Source organism: Rhinichthys klamathensis, unplaced genomic scaffold (genome assembly GCF_029890125.1).
Source record: "Rhinichthys klamathensis goyatoka isolate OS25496 unplaced genomic scaffold, OSU_Roscu_1.1 h1tg000240l_1, whole genome shotgun sequence".
Classification (NCBI taxonomy): Eukaryota; Metazoa; Chordata; class Actinopteri; order Cypriniformes; family Leuciscidae; genus Rhinichthys; species Rhinichthys klamathensis.
The window spans coordinates 1,331,024-1,353,881 of NW_026606762.1; the positions used below are offsets into that span (position 1 = coordinate 1,331,024).

The 22,858-nt window shown below is 36.1% G+C and overlaps 2 protein-coding genes across 8 annotated transcripts in view; both read right to left on the minus strand.

Moving 5' to 3' along the window:
* Positions 1-1,097: 1,097 nt before the first annotated feature.
* On the minus strand, positions 1,098-5,745 carry lyve1a (lymphatic vessel endothelial hyaluronic receptor 1a). Its single transcript, XM_056265761.1, has 6 exons — positions 5,459-5,745; positions 5,118-5,280; positions 4,889-5,028; positions 2,914-3,144; positions 1,982-2,060; positions 1,098-1,541 (listed from the first exon to the last, which is right to left on the minus strand). Exons 1-6 carry the CDS (start codon positions 5,553-5,555, stop codon positions 1,376-1,378), a joined length of 876 nt encoding a protein of 291 aa, XP_056121736.1. The 5' UTR covers positions 5,556-5,745; the 3' UTR covers positions 1,098-1,375.
* Positions 5,746-13,492: 7,747 nt separating this feature from the next.
* Positions 13,493-22,858, minus strand: part of mrvi1 (murine retrovirus integration site 1 homolog) — a 50,446-nt gene continuing 41,080 nt past the window's right edge. For 3 of the 7 annotated variants that reach the window (XM_056265729.1, XM_056265735.1, XM_056265734.1), the window contains exons 17-23: positions 21,140-21,293; positions 21,001-21,050; positions 19,683-19,802; positions 19,439-19,506; positions 17,822-17,941; positions 13,822-13,950; positions 13,493-13,740 (exon numbers count right to left, since the gene is read on the minus strand). In XM_056265729.1, the coding sequence (XP_056121704.1) occupies positions 13,500-13,740; positions 13,822-13,950; positions 17,822-17,941; positions 19,439-19,506; positions 19,683-19,802; positions 21,001-21,050; positions 21,140-21,293 (882 nt within the window). In that variant the 3' untranslated portion in view covers positions 13,493-13,499. The remainder of the gene's footprint in view (positions 13,741-13,821; positions 13,951-17,821; positions 17,942-19,438; positions 19,507-19,682; positions 19,803-21,000; positions 21,051-21,139; positions 21,294-22,858) is intronic. The other 4 variants (XM_056265733.1, XM_056265732.1, XM_056265730.1 and 1 more) reach the window with 4 other exon arrangements.

The window sequence follows — 22,858 nt, forward strand, 5'->3', positions numbered from 1 at the left end:
CTGATCCATTATACTGTTGCACATGCATTTTCTTTCTCAACTGTTTACGTTCACTTAAAACATAACTGACTATGTTTACGTGAATACTCGCCAAGTCTGGCATTCTGACATTATTTTGTGTATTTGACTGTTTAAGCGCCATAAGCAGCGAAAAATAACTTGATTTAGTACTGTGAGGCTGCTTTATGTGTGCGAGCAGAAAATATGCGGGAATGAGTAAAATGATGTGCAATACTTTTAATAATTATAATTGGTGAGAACTGAGGGATTTGAAATGTCATAAAAGTGACGCGGAGATAGCGTTTTTATCACTCAACAGGTAAGTTATTATATTGAACAGATAAAGTGAAGCTTTCAGAGTTCATTGTAAAGCATTATCTGTTGTAAAGGGTCATTCATCTGCAGAGTCACGCAGAGTCAAGCACAACCAAAACAATGTTCTTCTGCAAAATGCCTGCAGTTTTGTCTTTAACCTGTAGTGGGCCAAAAGTTACATAGTGTACCATTAAGTGAAAAAAAAAAAAAAACGTTAAAAAACATTGCACTTAGTTGTCCTTTTTAATTAATGCAGCAAATAATGTTAAGAAGGGAAACATAATGCATTGTTTGAATTAACTTCTTTTGAGAATATCTGTAATGTGTGAAACATTGTTTAGTTTTATTTGATGCAGTGCCTGTAGTGTGTTTTCTGAGGCCAGCATATTTCCCAGACTGCAACATAGTGTCGGCCCAGATCCGGGCCACATCTGGTACACGCATGGGCCGAGTCTGGGTCGACACTATGTTGCTGTCTGGGTTATTCCTTGAAATAACTTAGTAAGATCAATATGCATATATATATATTTTTTTTCCTTTTTATGTTTAAATTTTATAAATGGCAACAAATTATTTAGTAAATAATTTCTCCTGTATTTTGTGTGTGGCTTTCATTTGTTTTCCTTTTTTTTTGTAATGTTTTTTTTTTTTCCATTAAAAGAATATATATATATACACACACACACACACATTCTCATCCTTCCATCACAGGAATAAATTACATTTTAAAATACATTACAATAGAAAACAGTTATTTCAAACTGTAATAATATTCCACAACATTGATGTTTTTACTGTATTTTTTATCAAATAAAGCCTTGATGAGAATAATAGACTTCTTTCAAAGACATTAAAAAATCATAATTATTTCAAACTGTTGTAGTGTATATACATATCTCAAGCAAAGTAACACTTTGAATAACTTTTAGAACAATCCATTTGAATTAAATGTCCAGAGTCCATTTTGTACTTCATTACAAAACAACATCATGACACACACAGACACTTCAGTCTCAGACAGACATCACATGATGTCCTGATAAATACACAGGCAGAAATGTCAGTGTTGGTCTGTAGAAGCGCTGCTGTTGTTTTCTTCCTCGTTCTCCTCCACATGCTCCTCCTGTGGTGTCTGCAGGTCTTTCTTACTACAGTGCTCCCAAACCTCCGTCTCAATGTACTCCTCCTGCTGCTCGCCGTCACCCCGCGTCCTGCAGGGTCTGTTCCTGTAGTGCAGAAACAATTCAGAACTCATACGGCAGCCATCTTAGACTGGGTAGATGAAGCATCACATCTATGGGATCGTTTTGGTTACCAATTTCATTGTAGAAATGTGCAATTCACAGCTTTTATTACCCAGAAAGCAACATAGTTTTGGCCCAGATCCGGCCCACATCTGGTACTCATGGAATCCACGTGTACCAGATGTGGCCCGGATCTGGGCCGACACTATGTTGCTGTTTGGGTTGGCTACTGATATGACTGAACATTTCATGTGAGTGGATATGATTAAAACATGTTTATTCTCAGGATTTAAACTGTTCAATGAGTGAAAAAAGTATATAATTAAAAATCAGCTCTGGAATTCTAGGGATTTGCTCTGAAGTTCAGAACATAACGTAACATTTGAAAACATTTGGATAAAGTTAATAATTGAAGAACTTACGTTTTGAAATAGTAAAGTGCTAGAAATACAGAAAGCATGACTGCAAATGTGACTGTGATCAGTAAGGCAGCTGGAACAGCTGCAAATCAGAAAAGAGATAACAGTAAATACAAGACAGCTTTGGGGTTTAATGTCACCATGAAATCAAAATGGACTATTCTTCTTTTTTTTTTAATGGAATGTTATGTGTTTATTATTTAGGATTTATCCATGCACATAATTATATAGATATAATCTCATGATCTTTCATCAAAATTATTTCCCCTCCTCAACGATCCAATCATCTCCTGATGGACAAAATCAAGTCCCGCCCTTCATTTCACTCCATACATCACAATAAGGACTAATAATAATAATAATAAAACCTTTATTTAACCAGGTGAGCACATTGAGAACACTTTCTCATTTACAATGGCGACCTGGCCAAAAAAGCATCGAGGTACAAAAACATAAGTTACACATATAATTACAAGACAAAGTAGTACTCAATAAACATAGAAGATTAATATCTACAGATCCGTAGATCATGTACACAGATCGGGTTAGCATGGTCCGACAATAGGCTACATTTGCTAAAAATAATTTTAAAGTGATTAACGTAATTGACTATTGAAACAATAGACTTTTGCAACTTCCATTTCATGCCGACTTGAAAGTCTGTGTGAACCAGAAGTTGCGACCGACTGTATTTTCTGAGTGAAAATAGAGGGCGTGGCTTGTTTTTTCCTTTGGGAATTGATTGGATCTTGAAAAGCAGGTGTTCAGTTCAGCCCGCTATTTCATTATTTATTTATTTTTGTGGATTCATTTGTATGGGTAAATTGTTTGCCACAAGACTAGTAATGTGCTAGGGAAATAAATAATGTCAATTTTGATTTCATGCCGACATTAACTGAACAATAACTTCTATCGTATTGAAAACAGCAGTTTACCATCTATTGCGGTGCCGCTCATGGGCAGATGTTTCCCTTCATCATCCATGTGGTTAACGGAGGAACCGTGAGAGAGTGAAGAAGGAACCGAGGAAGAAACGGAACTGAGTGGAGACGATGGGGGTTTCCTCAGGTGAACTCCCGATTGAGCAGTGGGAAAAACTGACGAATGTGTTGTGATTGGCTTTCTCGTTGTTCTGGTTGCGGCAGCCTGGTTTTGTGCCTCGAAATCTGCAACCAAACAGAACCAAAAGGATTGTTACATAACAGACATGGCTCAGTGGTTACATTCACCTCGATCAAGCATTTGCCAATTCATCCCACTCACTGGCTTCCGTTTTACCACATCCCTGGCCCTCATAGGAAACCAATCTGTGATGATGTCACATCCAGAATTTCCCATTTACTTGGCACACTAACAATTTGTGTTGATTTGATGCCAAATGACACACAAACTTGGAAAGGAGTACATACAAAAAAATGTGCATCAGAAATTTGGACCCAGGTATTAATTTCCAATCAATAGGTCTCATATTCACTCACCACACGTGTGCACATGTTTCTATGTAAAATCTGTGTATGAACATTAATGATTCATCATCACGTTTACATAAAAATTTATTCTAAATTTGCTCTAAAACTTAGCACGAATTGAAAACACATGTACTAAATAGTCAGTGGCCTTAGAAACTTAATTTAGTAGTTAGCAATGGAATGATTAAATGACAATACTACAAAAGTATGAATTAGCATTTTCATATTTCTGTGAAATGACTAACTTGAAAAGGAGTACATAAAATGTATTGGCTTTTTTATTATTAATTTACAATCAATGGGACTCATTCACTAACCACATGCACATCTTTGTGCATAAAATCTGTGTATGAACCTTAATGATTTGTCATTTATTTTGCATTAAATTTCAAATAAAATTTCAACCACCAAAAAAAAAAAAAAAACACATGCATGCAACAAAGAAAATAATCAAATACTCAGTTGCCTTAGAAACCAGAAATTTGAAAAAGCACATGTTTTAAAAATATAACTACTAGTGACTTCACAAAAGTAAGAATTATTTCTGAGCAATAATAATAAAAAAGAAAACGGGCAGGGCTCATGCAAGGTCAGAAACACCCATATAAAACTATTTAGTTAATTTAGTTTTTAGTTTTAATCGGTTTAATTTGAAAATGGCACACTGCACTTTACTTGACCATCTTGATGTGAATGCCAAGGACCAGCCCTTGTATGGAGATGATTAGGCCGTATTTTATGCAAATTACTATCACACGATGCCAATTTAGAATATGACAAATTCATTAAAGGTACACTATGTAACTTAAGGCCCTCTAGTGGTTAAACAAAACTCCATGCATTTTGCAGCAGAACATTGTTTTGGTTGTGCTTGACTGTGCGGATGAATATGGTTCTCCTGCTGCTCATAAAACATCCACTACTAAGCTTAAGAGATATAACCAGTTTAGATGGAAATGATCTCAAGCTGACAAACTGAAGCTGTTACTGTATCTACCCATTAATAGACACGGTACTTCCTTGAAAATATATTTCAGCACAGCGCTACAACAACCATAATTAAATTTACCTTCACAATACATAATGCTTTACAATTAACTTTGTTAGATAGCTGCATTTGGCAATTTATTGTTCAATATAATACCTTTCTAACCCATTCAGTAATAAAAACGCCATCTCCGCATCGCTTTTACAACGCTTCAAATCCGTCAGTTCTCGCCATCTCCAAAAAACCAACCAGATTTCACGGCAATTCGTACGAATTAGCCACATGTATTGACTAATGTTGTATCGATTGTTATTTAAATGTTGTTTATTTTGAACAAAAAAAGGTTACAAAGTGTGCCTTTAAGAAAAAAATATATGTGTATACGCGATTGCCAATCATGGATCCGTAACCACAGTATCTAACAATTATTCAAAGTCAAGCCAAATATTTTACCTGTTGAATTGAAGCAAAACACATCAAATTCTTTACTGGGATTTGCACGCCACACGACAATCCCAGTCTTGCCACTGCCACAGTTCGCTTTAACCTGAACTCGGGGAACAACAACTATTTGCTCGTCTATCCACCCGAACCTGAGATTTAAAAAGAAAAAATGTTAATTAAATTGACAATTTAATGTGTTTATTATAATGGCCCGTTGAGCGTTGTACATTGTTTTTACCTGCATGTCTCCAGACCATGTTTCTGTGCCTCTGTCACCTGTGCCTTGCTTGCAATAGTCAAACCAAGATGCTCGCAAAGATCTCTGGCTGCCGATGCATTTAAGGCATATTCCTTCCCAAAGGAAATCTCAGTTACACCGAAGATGGCTTGTTTAGGGTTCACTGTCCATTAGAGGAAGAAAAAAGAAATAGAATGCAGTTAATTAACAACCATTTTGTATTGCAAGGTGAGTCAAAATAGTCAAATTTGTATTATTTATAAGTCATTCCATATCAATATAGACCTCTAATTAAAAGTAGTAAACATCCAAAGAGGATTAAGACAAATAAATGCCCTTACCTTTTACCAACTGGATGTCAAAAGTTAGACTGGACATGAATAAACTATTGAAAAGTGTCGTCTTCAACATCATCATCATCATCCAGACTCTTGCCATGGTGGTGAAGTCTGCTCACTGTGAGTCTCTGAGCAAAGTGTGATCTCTGATGTGTCCTGAGTGCCAAGCGGAGAGGTTATAGGGAGGCTAAACTCCCCAGGGGAGCGGCCTGTGCGTAGAGGGGCGGTTATTGCATAAATGACCCGTACAAAGTGTCATGACCAAGCCGGCGCAGTGGGGAAGAGGAAACAGGAGGTGCGCTGGCATCTATGAGGGACCGGGCTCTTCAGGAGTCTGCTTCAGGCCAAGGCGAGAATGTTTACACCATGAAAACACCCAGTGACGACTGAAGACCTGCTGACGCACTGCACCACACAGTCAAACGTTAACATCCTTTCAGTCATAGCAAGAACGGTAGAAATCCTTAACCTATGGCAGGAAATCCATAAGCCATAATGGTCCAGGCATTTCAATATCAACTTTCGGTTATACTTTATTTTACAGTGTCCTTGTTACATTTGTTACGTGTACTTACTCTGGTGATAACAGTAAATTGTGCACAATTACATGCAACTAACCCTAAACCAACCCCTATTCCTAATCCTAACCACATGTTGTTAATTAATATTACTCGGCATTAAAATTTATAACAACACTGTAACACTGACAAATAGTGTAAATCAACTTTGTCTCAGATGTTTTTCCTTAATTCCCTGAGACAACTGATCACTGGAAGCCAATTTTGACTACATAAGAAATAAAAAGTCAGAATTATGAGATAAAAAGTCATAATTATTACAAAAAGCTGAATTTAAGAGATACAGATCAGAGTAAATGTCAATTATAAAAAGGCGAAAATATGACTTCAATATGAATCATGCTTTAGTAAATCATAATTGTCATAAAAAGTCATGATTATGCAGAAGTCAAAATTATGCGATAAACTGATCACTAATGGTCAGTTTATCTCATCATTTCTCATAATCTCCACACAGGAAAAATAATCATGGTTTGGTGAATCATAATTATCGAAACATAAGTCGAAACTATGAGATTAAAAAGTCGTAATTATGAGATACAAAGTTGAAATTATGAGATAATAACTCGTGACAATGACATGAAAAACCATAAGGAAAAAAATAATGATTTGATCAAATATAATTTTCATAAAAGTCAAAATTATGAGATAACCTGATCACCAATGAAGCCAATCTCCACACAAGAAAAAAATCATGCTTTGGTAAATCATAATTATGACAAACAGTCGAAACTGAGATTAAAAAGCCATAATTACGAGATCTTTTTTTTTAATTATGAGATAAAAAGACATAATTATGACACAAGATGTTAAAATTATAATATTTCAAGTCCTTATTCTGACATATAAAAATTATAAAATTAAAATTGTAAGTAATTTTTTTTATGACAGTCTAAATCATGACATAAAAAGTCATAAACTTTTAGACTTTTATCATAATTATGACTTAGTGGTATCTCATAATTCTTTACTTTTTATGTCAGTTTTTTCTTTTTTTTACAGTATGTGGTAGAAATAGGCACATTTTGAAATCTCTGACTTTTGATTGGTATCATGGCAAAGTGTGAGACATTTATTGTAAAACACTAGAGATGTGTGTGGAATTACTGGGTATTTTTCTTGATAGAATAATTGAAGGAGGAACAAAAGTCTCCATTTAGCAACCTATGAAGAAAACATGAGATTAAAGAGATTATACTGTCATGTGGGAAAGAATTAAGCACTATATGTTTGTTGTGACTGTTCATTTAGCTATGAAAAAACATTATCTGTATAAACTGTTTTTATTTTTACCTAATAGAGACTAGAGTTCAGTAATATTTTTAGGTTGAGTGATAAAACACTTTTATAGTCTATAGTATTTTCAGTGACTCTTAATATGAGTGACATTCATCAATCTGAAGAAGAGTGTAGTGGCTTTGAACTGCTTCTCTGTTGTTCAGATAGATGATGTGCTTAGATCTCTGTGACCTCTTGAGTTGTTTGTTCGGCTTTGGTCTCTCAAATGGACAATTTCCTCCTGTTCCCTTGTGCTTGCTTATTAACGGGCTGATGTCCATCTAACTTCCTGTGATATAACGCAGACACAGCTCTATCCCACTTCCGGCAAAACATCTCTCCAACACACACACACAATCCTACAACATCATCATCTCACTGCAAGGAAGTGACTTGGAAAATATGAGCAAATAATTTCTCTGGAAAGAACCTGACAAGAATATTTTGCCCGTATAAACAGAAAATAATTCTTCAAAAGAATTTTCAATATTTTGGACAAAGAAAATAATTTGACCATTAATATTGTTGCACTGTAAAATTTTAATTTCACTTATTGACATGTGTCAGTGTTTTGTATCAAGATGCACACCAGTAATGTTTTTTTTTTCTAAGGCACGATTATAAAAGCTACTTAAATGTCCTAATTGAACTAAGGCCTAATCCTGGTTTAGTTTTTAAGCCCTGTCTGTGAAACCAGGCCTTTATATTTTAATTATGGCTTATCTCATAATTATGACTTTCTTTATGCACACAGTTGTGGTCAGAATTATTGGCACCCCTGGTAAACATGATCAAAGATGGCTGTAATAATAAATCTGCATTGTTTATCCTTTTGATCTTTCATTCCAAAAATTCTCAGAAATCTAACCTTTCATTGAAGTAAAAGAATTGAAAGTGAGGGGGGAAATCACATTATGAAATTAATGTTTTTCTTCAAAACATGTTGGCCACAATTATTGGCACCCATTTTTTTTTTTATGATTAAAATATCTCTAAAGTATATTCGCATTAATATCTACATTTTTTAGCACACCAGGGTGACAGGAACATGAAACTGTCCAGCTATGACTTCTAAGGCCAAATTCCCTTAATCATCCTACACAATGAGTAAAACCAAAGAATATAGTTCTCATGTGCAGCAAAATATTGTTGAGCTTCACAAAACAGAAAGTGGCTGTAAGAAAATTCCCATTTCCACCATCCAATAATTAAGAAGTTCCAATCAACTAAAGATGTTACGAATCTGCCAGGAAGAGGACGTGTGTCTATATTGTCTATAAACACGGTGAGGTCCTCCTCGAGTTAAGTTCGAGTGGCCAAAGACTCTCCAAGGATCACAGATGGAGATTAGTTGAGTCTTGGGGGTCAGAAAACCTAACAATATATATATATATATATATATATATATATATATATATATATATATATATATCTATCAAACAACCCCTGCATCACCACATGTTGTTTGGGAGGGTTTCAAGAGATCCTCCTCGCTCCTCCAAAAATAAACTCCCGCATATTCAGTTGTCAGACACGACTGGAACTTCAAAAGGGACCGGATTCTATGGTCAGATGAAACAAAAAAAGAGCTTTTTGGCAGCAAACCCACCAGATGTGTTTACAAAGTACCCCATGCCTACAGTTACATATACTGCTGGATCTTATACACTCACCTAAAGGATTATTAGGAACACCATACTAATACTGTGTTTGACCCCCTTTCGCCTTCAGAACTGCCTTAATTCTACGTGGCATTGATTCAACAAGGTGCTGAAAGCATTCTTTAGAAATGTTGGCCCATATTGATAGGATAGCATCTTGCAGTTGATGGAGATTTGTGGGATGCACATCCAGGGCACGAAGCTCCCGTTCCACCACATCCCAAAGATGCTCTATTGGGTTGAGATCTGGTGACTGTGGGGGCCATTTTAGTACAGAGAACTCATTGTCATGTTCAATAAACCAATTTGAAATGATTCGAGCTTTGTGACATTGTGCATTATCCTGCTGGAAGTAGCCATCAGAGGATGGGTACATGGTGGCCATAAAGGGATGGACATGGTCAGAAACAATGCTCAGGTAGGCCGTGGCATTTAAACGATGCCCAATTGGCACAAAGGGGCCTAAAGTGTGCCAAGAAAACATCCCCCACACCATTACACCACCACCACCAGCCTGCACAGTGGTAACAAGGCATGATGGATCCATGTTCTCATTCTGTTTACGCCAAATTCTGACTCTACCATCTGAATGTCTCAACAGAAATCGAGACTCATCAGACAAGGCAACATTTTTCCAGTCTTCAACTGTCCAATTTTGGTGAGCTCTTGCAAATTGAAGCCTCTTTTTCCTATTTGTAGTGGAGATGAGTGGTACCCGGTGGGGTCTTCTGCTGTTGTAGCCCATCCGCCTCAAGGTTGTGCGTGTTGTGGCTTCACAAATGCTTTGCTGCATACCGTAAAACTTCAAATAATAGCCGAGTCCCAAATAGACGCCTGTCTCTTTTACACGCCTGGTGTGGCTGCAGGTTTGGGTAAATAAAGGCCGGTCTCAAATAGAGGTCTGTTTTTTAGTTTCGGGTTGTATTTAATCCTCTAAAACCGTCAGATCGTCCGCTTTTTGGCGGCCGCCAAAGCAAATTGTTGTCCCTCCAAAGCCTTTTTTGATCGATGAGTGATGTAGAATAGAATGACTGCTGCGCCTGACAGGGCGCGTTACGAGCAGAGAGAGAGAGAGAGCCCCGGCCGCGCGCGCGCACTCTCACGTCTTCAAACAACACGAGCGCTGTCTTGCTCTCTCTCCCTCGCGCATATTAATCAAAATCAATTTACACGATAGTAAAAGGTCGGAAGACCGCAGTTTCACGTGGAGCATTTGGAGATTTTTATTGATTAGAGACAAGCCTATACACTCAATGAACAACATCTCAACACTAAATTATAAAGGCCTGTCTCATATAGACGCCTGTCTCAAATACAAGCCGGTGCAGTTCGACGATTTGGGAAAATATAAGCCCGGGCTACTATTTGAAGTTTTACGGTACCTCGGTTGTAACGAGTGGTTATTTCAGTCAAAGTTGCTCTTCTATCAGCTTGAATCAGTCGGCCCATTCTCCTCTGACCTCTAGCATCAACAAGGCATTTTCGCCCACAGAACTGCCGCATACTGGATGTTTTTCCCTTTTCACTCCATTCTTTGTAAACCCTAGGAATGGTTGTGCGTGAAAATCCCAGTAACTGAGCAGATTGTGAAATACTCAGACCGGCCCGTCTGGCACCAACAATCATGCCACGCTCAAAATTGCTTAAATCTCCTTTCTTTCCCATTCTGACATTCAGTTTGGAGTTCAGGAGATTGTCTTGACCAGGACCACACCCCTAAATGCATTGAAGCAACTGCCATGTGATTGGTTGATTAGATAATTGCATTAATGAGAAATTGAACAGGTGTTCCTAATAATCCTTTAGGTGAGTGTATGTTGTGGGCCTTTTTTTTTGCTGGAGGTCCTGGACATCTTGTTCAAATACATGGTATTATGATTCTAGCAAAAATCAAAACCTGACTGCCTCTGCTAGAAATCTTACAATGGGCCGTGGTTGGATCTTCCATCCAAAAAAACATCAAAATCAACTCAAAAATGGGTAACTGAGCACAAAATGAAGCTTCTGCCATGACCGTCCCAGTCCCCTAAACTGAACCCTGTAGAAATGAGTGGGCTGAACTGAAGAGGAGAAGCACCAATATGAACTTGTGAATCTGAAGGATCTGGAGAGAGATTCTGTATGGAGGAATGATCTCTGATCTCTCCAAACTCATCAGACATTATAGATGAAGACTCAGATTTGTTACAATATCTTGGTTGCAAAAAGTATTTGATAAAAGGGTGCCAATAATTATGTCTTTTTATTAAAAAGTATTTATTTTAACAATTTGATTTACCCCCCAACTTTCAATTATTTTATTTCAATGAATTTTTTATTTTTGTGAATTTTTTTAATGAAAGATCAAAAGGATAAACAATGTAGATCTATTTTTACAGCCATCTTTGATCATGGGTACCAGTAATTCTGACCGCAAATGTAATTTTTTGGCTACACTTTTTTGGTGACATAGTTACATTGTATTTACTCAATTAAGTACTGAATAATATTAATTAACTACATGTACTTACAATAGAGTTACAGTTAGGGTTAGTTACTTGTAATTATGTAAGGAATAATTGACGATGGGCTGTTGAATTATTAGAAAAATAATGCACACCCGAGGTGGTAATGCCGTTACACCTAGTTTGTGTGCATTAGTTTATGTGCACACATTTTTCCGCTTATACTACGATTAGTGCAGTGTTCAGATGTTGTATGTCAAGATATTTGTCAGGTTTTTGTCCTTGAAACGCTCTTATGTGTAGGACTCATTTCTTACTCATCTAATCGCATCCATTACTAATTTCAAAACGTCATTTTAGAGCTATAATGGCTTCAGCCACTGATAGCAGATTAATACAGTGCAGTTATATATATAGAGAGAGAGATTAAGCGTATGTGAATTAGCTGTGCGTCTCTCAACAGTGTTGTCACAGCAGCATGACTGTAAGTTTATCTGCTTCAAGAACAGCGCTGTTATTAAGGCGCTGCTCACTGCAGAGCCATGGGCGGAGTGTGAAGTCCAGCTCCGCCTCTCTGAATGTAATTTGAGCCAAATGGGTGGAGCTAGAATATCCAAAAACACCCTAACCATAACTGTATCCCTCCACTTATTAGACGTCAAGAGAGGTGGAGCTGGATGTCATTTGACTTGCAGTGAGCACCACTTGCCGTTATTATCCTGGTAGTGAGAAATGTCATGTAGCTTTTAAAGGGGTCATCGGATGCCCATTTTCCACAAGTTGGTATTTATTTAGGGTCTTCATGTAAAGTTTGTAACATACTTTGGTTAAAACTCCTCAATGGTTGTGTAAAACAACACCTTTTTTGCCTCCTCAAAAACAGCTCTGTTCACAGCGACCCGTTTCGGTGCATGTCTCTTTAAATGATAATGAGCAACCCTTTAAGTTGCTAAATTATTTTATAGGTAAAATCATCAGAGCAGTGATGACGACACGTTTCTGTGCGACTGTGTGTGTGTGTTTGAGTGGGAGAGAGTATGTGCTTTTCCATACATAATAAAAGTAATTTTGTGGCAAAAAACATGGAAATTATTAGTCATTTTTATCCTATTGTTTACTATATTTATTTGCTTGGTGTCGCTGTGGGTTTTGGTTCTTTTGCTGTTGTAGGCTGTAAGGACCTTTGAAAAACTGAAATCATTTGGCGAAGTGATATGGACATGTAATGCGGTCAAGACCTGCCTGGAACTACTTTAGCCGTGCGTTTCCCTGAAAATAATTGCACACCTTAGAGAACATTCATCAACCAATCAGATTCAAGCATTCAACAGCCCCGTAGTATATGCATAATTTACTGTTATTACATGTAGAAACGTGTAACTACGTCACCTTAAAATGTATTTTTATCAATTATTTTGTTTTTCTTTTGATTTTTATGTAGAAATGGGATCAATTTACTACCCCTATCTACTATATTGTGAAAAATTAGAGCAATAAATACCGCGTGCACTCTATAAACAACCAGGTCTGATTTTCAAACACCTTTATTACAAGGTGGAGTGGCACAACAGTAAACACAAGCACACATGTGCAAATATGAATTCTTTCATGCTAGTTAAAAGTGCTCTTCAAAGTTGTGAAAAAATTCTGTACTATTAAAACCAGTGCTCTGAAGGCACAAGCCCACACACAACCGTCAACTACCAGCTGCAAAATATTGCACTTCAGGATCTACCCTTGGAATGTCAATTCGAATAAACAAACATAGACAATTGCAAAGAATTGAAAACATACTGTACCAAATTCTGTATTAAATATTGTAGTTAATATTTCAAATATATATTTCACAAAACCTGAGAAGTTTAATCATAAGGTTTGAGTGGTATAATCATATATCAACTGTGACATTAGTCGCATTAAAATGTCTCTCTAGCCTCAAGTAATATAACTTATCAATGCAAATCTGATTCCTCATCTAAGCACACTTGGTCCCTAAACAATAACAGGTAGTTCTGCTATTTACTGAATGCAGTGTGAAAGACTCGTAGAAACGATATGAGCTGTGTTTGATGAGGGAATAATGTCATTCTGGGGCAGGAGTCTTCGACCCTACATTCAGTCCAAAAAACTTCTTCTTGCCTGGAATGGCGGACTTCTCTGCAGACGTGTCTCCGCTGTCACTGTAGCGGCTGCTGAAGAAGTTTATGACGTTGACCAATACGAATGAAGCGAAGAACAGAGTGAGGACAATCCAAAGCACCCGATTCCGTCGGAAGAATTTGGGGCATATCCGGTCAATGACCTCTAATGCCTCCTCGAACCTGCTGAAATAAAGCACAAAGGCAACATGACTAGAGATTTATTGAAAATCATGTGACAGCCAAACACTTTGAAGTCAGGGTTACCTATTAGACTTCCTGTCTTTATGGGTATTTCCTCTAAATTCCTCTTCAGACTCCTGGTTCTCTTCTGCTTTCTCTTCCTCCTCGTTCAGCTCCTGGAGCTCTTTAGATCTCTTAAGTCCTTCTTGGTATCTACAGTGAAGATATATACAGTAGACTAATTCATGTACAGTAGAAGCTTATTTTGATTTGTAAAGCTTAAAAATGTTTAGTAAAGCTTAAAACAATACATTTATGCAGTATGCTGTGCTATTTAGCTTTTATTGAAATCAAAGTATCATGCTTTTGTGGTCTATGTAGAGTCCCCCCCCCCCCCCAAAATGCATCATAAAACATCATAAAAAACTGATTTTTTTTAGTTTCAATTTAGTTTTTAAGTTTTAATTACGGATTTTTTATAAAAGAAATGTATAATTTTATTTAGCAAGGTTTAAATGACAGTTATTTTAAATTGTAATCCTATTTCACAAAATGACTGTTTTTACTGTACTGTTTTTTTGCAGCCTTGGTAAGCATAAGAGACTTCGATAACACTTTACAATAAGGTCTCATTTGTTCACATAAGTTAATGTATTGACAAATATGAGCAATATTTTTGTTGCAGTATTTCTTAATGCTAGTTAATAAAATACTGCCGTTCATTGTTTGTTCATGTTAGTTCACAGTGCATTAACTTATGTTCACAAATACAACTTATGATTTGAATAATGTATGAGTAAATGTTGAAATTAGCATTAACTAAGATTAGAAAATGCTGTAGAGGTGCAGTTTATTATTAGTTCAAGCTAACTAAAGTAGTTAACTAATGTTAACTAATGAAACCTTATTGTAAAGTGTTACCGAGACTTCTTTTTAAAAAAGTACAAAATCTGACCAACCCCAAACTTTAGAACGATAGTGTACACTATATTTTTATATGATATTTGTATTTATGTTTTATAATTTTTGTCAAAATAGCCTTAGATGCTGACATGGCATTTAATAAAACTATCTATCTATCTATCTATCTATCTATCTATCTATCTATCTATCTATCTATCTATCTATCTATCTATCTATCTATCTATCTATCTATCTATCTATCTATCTATCTATCTACGTATCTATCTATCTATCTATCTATCTATCTACATATCTATCTACCTATCTATCTATCTATGTATCTACATATCTATCTATCTATCTATCTATCTATCTATCTATCTATCTATCTATCTATCTATCTATCTATCTATCTATCTATCTACGTATCTATCTACGTATCTATCTATCTATCTATCTACGTATCTATCTATCTATCTATCTATCTATCTATCTATCTATCTATCTATCTATCTATCTATCTATCTATCTATCTATCTATCTACATATCTATCTACCTATCTATCTACCTATCTATCTATCTATGTATCTACGTATCTATCTACGTATCTATCTATGTATCTATCTATCTATCTATCTATCTATCTATCTATCTATCTATCTATCTATCTATCTATCTATCTATCTATCTATCTATCTATCTACGTATCTATCTATCTATCTATCTACGTATCTACGTATCTATCTATCTATCTATCTATCTATCTATCTATCTATCTATCTATCTATCTATCTATCTATCTATCTATCTATCTATCTATCTATCTATCTATCTATCTATCTATCTATCTACGTATCTATCTACGTATCTATCTATGTATCTATCTATCTATCTATCTATCTATCTATCTATCTATCTATCTATCTATCTATCTATCTATCTATCTATCTATCTATCTATCTATCTATCTATCTATCTATCTATCTACGTATCTATCTATCTATCTATCTATCTACGTATCTACGTATCTATCTATCTATCTATCTATCTATCTATCTATCTATCTATCTATCTATCTATCTATCTATCTATCTATCTATCTATCTATCTATCTATCTATCTATCTATCTACGTATCTATCTACGTATCTATCTATCTACGTATCTATCTATCTACGTATCTATCTATCTACGTATCTATCTATCTATCTATCTATCTATCTACGTATCTATCTACGTATCTATCTATCTATCTATCTATCTATCTATCTATCTATCTATCTATCTATCTATCTATCTATCTATCTATCTATCTATCTATCTATCTATCTACGTATCTATCTATCTATCTATCTACGTATCTATCTACGTATCTATCTACGTATCTATCTACGTATCTATCTACGTATCTATCTATCTATCTTTAAAAAAACTGAAAAAATATCATTCTTGGCATAAAGCACAAGATTGACTGTTAATAATGTGATGCGGTGCAATATTTACTTGCTGTCCAATAAAGCTGACCTTTTTTTGCATCTTCAAATCATACAAATTTTAAGTAGCCTACGGTTTATGAATTCCAAACTTAAAGGATTAGTTCACTTTTAAAAAAACTTTTGCTGATAATTTACTCACCCCCATGTCATCCAAGATGTCCATGTCTTTCTTTCTTCAGTCGAAAAGAAATTAAGGTTTTTGATGAAAACATTCCAGGATTTTTCTCCATATAATGGACTTCCATGGGAACCAGACGGTTCAAGGTCCAAAAGACAGTTTCAGTGCAGCTTCAAAGGGCTTTAAACGATACCAGACGATGAATAATGGTCTTATCTAGCGAAACGATCGGTCATTTCAAAAATAAATAAAAAAGTTGAAGTTTAAAAAGCACAAATGATACAAATCTTTTTTCGAGTCATTTCGTTCATTCAACTAACGAAATGAACGAAATGACTCGAAAAAAGATTCGTTCATTTTGATGAACGAGTTCGAGCAGGAGAGTCACGAACGTGTATCATTTGTGCTTTTTAAACTTCAACTTTTCTATTTATTTTTGAAATGACCGATCGTTTCGCTAGATAAGACCATTATTCATCGTCTGGTATCGTTTAAAGCCCTTTGAAGCTGCACTGAAACTGTCTTTTGGACCTTGAACCGTCTGGTTCCCATGGAAGTCCATTATATGGAGAAAAATCCTGGAATGTTTTCATCAAAAACATTAATTTCTTTTCGACTGAAGAAAGAAAGACATGGACATCTTGGATGACATGGGGGTGAGTAAATTATCAGCGAAAGTTTTTTTAAAAGTGAACTACTCCTTTAATGAAACAGGCTATAATAAAGCTCTAACAACATATTTAGGACTAGGGATATGGTTTAAAAATCACCCTTTTAAGGTAAAACATATTTGTTGACCACTAATCTCATGAGATTCTAATGTGCTCAAAAGTGCTTGCCGAACTCACAATTAAATAACATATTTCAATTCAGCAACAAAATCTGACATGAACTGTCCCATTAAGGTGGTTTCGGTTGCACTTTATTTTACAGTGTACTTACCTTAAAAAGTTCTGGTTGATGTAAAGTAAATACATGGGTTAAGGTTAGACTGTAAAATAAAGTGCTACCGTTGTTTCTTGTGCTAAAACAGCATTAAAAAAAAATATTTTCAGGCTAGACCAGTCAATGCGCCTGTGCAGTCCTAAGCACGAGTCTCAGGTTTCTATGTGAACCGGAGCTTCGAACGGCAGCTGCAGTGACGCAATGACTTTATCAATCAGTGATTGGCTCTTTTACTTAGAAGGGGGGGCTTATTCTGCCATATTGTGCGTTGCAGTTTCTCCTATTCATAAGTAATAGGTCTGAATAGCCTTTCTACATCTATAGTCTAATACTCTAATGAGAGTTAGTTGACATGTAGTCGCAAAGTTACTTATAGTTAGCAGAATGTCTAAATTCAACCATCGAAATAAAGCGTAACCCACATATTTGTTGACAACTAATCAATATTGAGGAGGAAGCATCCTACTATGGTGGTCCCCAATTTGACCCAACCTCGGTTTTCAAAAGAAGTGATAACTTCTGTTCCGGCACTGTTTCTAGAGAATGTTTTACAATTATGCAACTGCATGATATGTAACTAGTCACTGTGCATCCACACAGATTAAAACAGCAAGCGTGTTACCCTTTGTTATACGCTTCTTCTTCAATCTTGGCTTTGATCTCTTCTGTAATCTTCTCTGGACTGCAGATAACTTTGGTTGGCGTTGCTTCACTTTCCTGCTCCGTCAGAGGGTTTCCACTGCTTTGTTTCACATAGGAAAGGAGAGACGGGGATGGAGCAATAAAAAAATTGCCATTACGCAGATGTGTGTGAACAACACAACGGGCTCTCTCAGTTCATAACCACAGGTAATAACAAAAACAACCTCTGCCCTAAAGGAGATTCTTAAACGCCACATGGCACACACACACACCACTGCAGCTGTGACAAAGGTGTGACATGAAATGTTTAAACGTCCTTTGGGAGGTCTTTAAACATCACTCGGTTTAGAATAGCACGCATCTTACCAGATTGTTATTGTCTTTCTGTCTTTGAGTTAAAACCCGGCATTTGGATATGACAGTACGGTGACTAGCTCTTTGCCTTTTCTTACTAAAACAAAATGGACACTGATGACTGCTTTTTGTCAAACGTTCCTGTCCAAATGTTTAGATTTAATCACAAGATAGGATGTAAAACTGACTGCAGATGGGACTTTTGTGGGACTTCTTGTGTGCTATTTTAAGCACACAGAAAAAAACGAGAAGGTTGGGTGAGTTATAATCTTATAATATCGGCATCTGTGCTTCCATGGAACCACTCTTAAAAATAAAGGTTCCAAAAAGGGGGTTTTCACAGCAATGCCATTGAACCGGCAAATGTGGTTCTCCAAATAACCTCTCAGTGACCACTTATAACCAATAACCATTTTTTTTTAGTGTGGGGAACCTTTTTTTTTATTTTATTTTTTTTAATAATCTGATGAACCTTTTTCCACTATAAAAGAACCTTTTGTGCAATGGAAAGGTTCTATGGATATTAAAGGTTCTTCATGGAACCACTGATGCTAATAAAGAACCATTCCATTGCACAAAAGGTTCTTTATAGTGGAAAAAGGTTCTTCAGATTATTAAGTTCTTCACATAAAATTATTCTTTTAAAGGCATAGTTCACCCAAAAAATGAAAATTCACACCCTCATCATGTCGTTCCAAACCTGTAAGACTTTCGTTCATCTTCGGAACACAAATGAAGATCTTTTTTGATCAAATCGGAGATCTTTCTGTCCCTCCATTGACAGCTACGCAACTACCACTTTAACACTTCAAAAAGTTCATAAAGAGATCGTAAAACTAATTAATGTGAATTGAGCGGTTTAGTCCAAATTTTCTGAAGAGACTCGATCGCTTTATGTGATGAACAGATTGAATTTAGGCTTTTATTCACATATTCACAAGGTTCTCTGGAGAACCCGAAATAGTTCTTCTATGGCATCTCTGAAAAAAGTCCCTTCTCCCCTTTTGTTTTTAAGAGTGTAGGTGAATAAGCTTCTTTAGATGGGCAACATGTAATCATGCAACATTTTCCTGACGCGAATATTTTGATAAAGCTCAAATTGATCTATTGTTTTAAGGAAACTGAGGTTACCTAGGTTGTCTAGGAATACAATACAGTTCCGAAGCATAACTTGATGAATGCGTGATCATCTACACAGTTTATGGGGAACGTGACAGCAAAGTCGAGAAAGGCAGTGACTTACGGTTTGTCAGGCACATCTTGTTGTGTAGGGTCTGACGAACTGCCATTCTTAATGGTGTTTGCCTCACACTTTAAACAAAAGTAGAACACAATCAAGTAAGAAATCCTGAAGGTCTCATTTTGATGAATGGCTTTGGCCTCAAATGTTCACCTTGATAATATGCAACATGTAAGGAAGTTAAAGATAAAGCATCATTAATTACACAAGTCTGCTGACGAGGCAGTGTGCTTGAGATAGGACTCACCACCACAGGAAGGGCACCGGGTGCAATGTTCAGACCAGCGATGGCCGGCGTCTGCCCCGGGATGTTCAGCAGATTAAACTTGGGAACTACAGCTACACTGACTCTCCGTCTGGGCAAAGCCTTAGAGAGACAAAGACACACTCTCTTAAACTAAATACTTCATCACATGAACACTTTGTCTCATGTTCTCTCTCTCTATGATCTAGATTGATGTTATTGGTACATGATTCAAAATAAAGGTCTGCACCTTTGGTTCAGCAATCATATTTTTAGAGATTTAAAAAGTGTGTTACATTACAGGTTCTTCAGATCAGTGTACTTTTTCACAGAAGAAAAGTGAAGCCCAATATGGTTATTTGCATCTCCTGGTTTTCTATGAAACACGGAACTTAAAGATCCCATGAAACCAAAATTAGAGTTTTATTGCTTTCTGGCTTCAAATTTATCTGAATGCTAGTGTACTCCTAAAGTTAACAAAATAACTTTCAGTACATATACACTACCGTTCAACAGTTTGGGGATAGTACGATTTTTTTAATGAAAGAAATTAATAATTTTATTGAGCAAGGATGCATTAAATTAGTCCAAAGTGACAGTGTAGACATTTATAATGTTACAAAAGATTTCTATTTCAAATACTGTAAATGCTTTCTATTTATCTAAGAATCCTGAAAAAAAAAAAAAAAAAACACAAAAAGTATTAAGCAGCACAAGTGTTGAAGGCATTAATAATAATAGGAAATGTTTGAGCAGCAAATTATCGTATTCGGATGATTTCTGAAAGATCACGTGACACTGAACATTGGAGTAATGATGCTGACAAATTCAGTCATATACACAGATCATCAGTGTATATGTAAATATAATACAGTTGTTTTGTACCAATATTTAATTGTATCAATATTTCATAATATTAGTGTTTTTACTGTAATTTAGATCAATAATTGCAGCCCTGTTTAGTCATCTATTTAAAAAAAAAAACATTATAAAATGTCTCGGTGAGCCCAAACTTTTTGAACGGCAGTGCACTTATTTAAAATGTAATGTGAATTCTCCTACATGACTTACAGTCTCACCATTTGTGTAAAATTCATCTTGTACTTTGAGGCATATCCAAATTTGTATCCAATAAAATGTCCTTTAGAAAGAAAATGTTATTCCTAATACTGCCTTAATCTGACTAGCAAGAAAATCTAAAAGCTATTGACCATTTAAAAAAACTCCCTGTTTTAGTTGGAAGAAACTTCGAAAACTTCGAAAAAAAGTTTTCCTAAGGCATCAGGCTTTTTGAATTCTTTAGGAACAGACTTCTGCCTACCTTTCCCATTTGCAGAGACATGGATCTTGATGTACGTGGAACACCATCATCTGTAAGAAATGCATAAGTGAAATATGAAACTTTAGCATGTTTTGGGGGCAAAACTGTGGTTTTGAAGCCCTGGATGATTTCCATTTACCTCCAGTGTCTATTGAACCCCCATAGCAGCGGTTGGAGTTTTGGTTGGCGAGCTTCTTGAACTCCATCAGCTCAGCGTGGTCCTTCTCATACGTCCTCTTCAGATTCTCCACGTACTGCATCATAACCTCAGTGGCCTTGTTCATTCTCTTCTCCTGCCACGGCCAAAGCAAAGGCACGTTATCATATGCACAATCCGCTGTGTACAGTGCATCTCCAGAACTCTGGGATTTTTGGTCGAAAAATAAAAAAGGTACAGTAACTGTGACTTTATCTCAGAATTCTGACCTTTTTTTTTTTTTTACAAGACATACTGTAAACTCGCAATTGTGAGAAATAAAGTTAAAATTGCAAGATTTAAACTTCCAATTGCGAGAAAAAAGTCAGAATTGGGAGCTTGATTCTTGACAGGTGATCTGACCAATCATACTTCGCCATCCGCCATTTTGTCCGACAAAGCAGAGGAGTTAGTAGATTAACATGGGAGGATATGAACTTTGAAAAAAACGGAATGTACGGATACCTTTCTGCGGTTAAAACAACATTCCTTCTTATGTTCATTCATGTTTATTTGATGCTATGAACTATAAGGAAGAGATGATCGGATCACGAGCAGCTTTAACTGATGCTCTACAGCGATCTGTCAGACACATCGAGCCACAAAACGGTATTTATTGTTTAAATTTCTTCTTTTTTAAATGACCAAATTTGAAAGGTGAGACTTTGTTTAATATGTTTAATATCAAAAGTAACTGAAAAGTAACCTGGTCTGTCCTGTCTGTCAGCGTGTTGTCAGTCCGCGATGTATTTTTCACTGCGTGAGACCATGATGGTGTGTGTGTGTGTGTGTGTGTGAGAGAGCAGCGTAGCTTGTCGGACATAGCGACAGTAACTAAGGGGGGCGGGTCAAAAATCTGAATTATGAGGTAAAATGTTACAATTAGCTATTTTATTTTTATTCCATGGAAGAAACAAGCTTCCATTCAAGATGATATTCTTAAAGTAAAATTATTATCTCCCAAAAAAGGATATAGTAGTTGCTAGGTCTCTGTCTAATGTTGTTGCTGGACCAACAAAGATGTTAATTCAGGGTCATGTCTTAAATGACGTTGAGCAAATTATCAAATATGTAATCCGTGTCACACACTCATTTTCTACTATGCAAATCTACTATGCAAAAGTAGACTTCGAATGCATTTGTTAAAATAAATGTGATGAGTATTGAGGGTGTTAATAAGATCTTCATTCTTTGATCATTCACCCTCAAACATATTTGTATCATCAGTCACTATAAAGTTATGGGATGTAACTGAGGCATGGTGAGTTGAGGTAATGATACTTGCAGTGAACCCATGCAATGCCTAATAGTGTCACCACTGGCAACAGACATACCGCTGAGTCCTTCTCTGTTAACTTGGTTTACTTTAGCTTGCACATTAACCTAAGGGCAAGCATGACACTTAGCTAAATCTATCACAAACATCTCTTATCTGCCAGAAAATAAACATTCCCATCTAGTGCCTCCACAGAGACAAAGGATAGTTTTCTCATGAAAACACGAAGAGCACTTAAAATGCGGGGCCGAGAGAGACCCTGAAGGAAAAATTTCTCCAAAATCTCTTTTTGCAAAAAAAGGTCCATTGTCAATAGTGTAGTGATGCATGAAGTACAGCTCACACAGAAGTCCCTTTCAAACCAAGCAGCTTTCTGTTGGTCAATG

Coding starts and splice junctions, on each gene's coding strand:
- lyve1a (XM_056265761.1), bottom strand. CDS start 5,555: ATGGCAAGAGTCTGGATGATGATGATGATGTTGAAGACGACACTTTTC. Junction 2,061..2,913: donor GAGCGGCACCGCAATAGATG/GTAAACTGCTGT, acceptor TCTGATTTGCAG/CTGTTCCAGCTGCCTTACTG. Junction 1,542..1,981: donor GCACTTTACTATTTCAAAAC/GTAAGTTCTTCA, acceptor TCTGCACTACAG/GAACAGACCCTGCAGGACGC.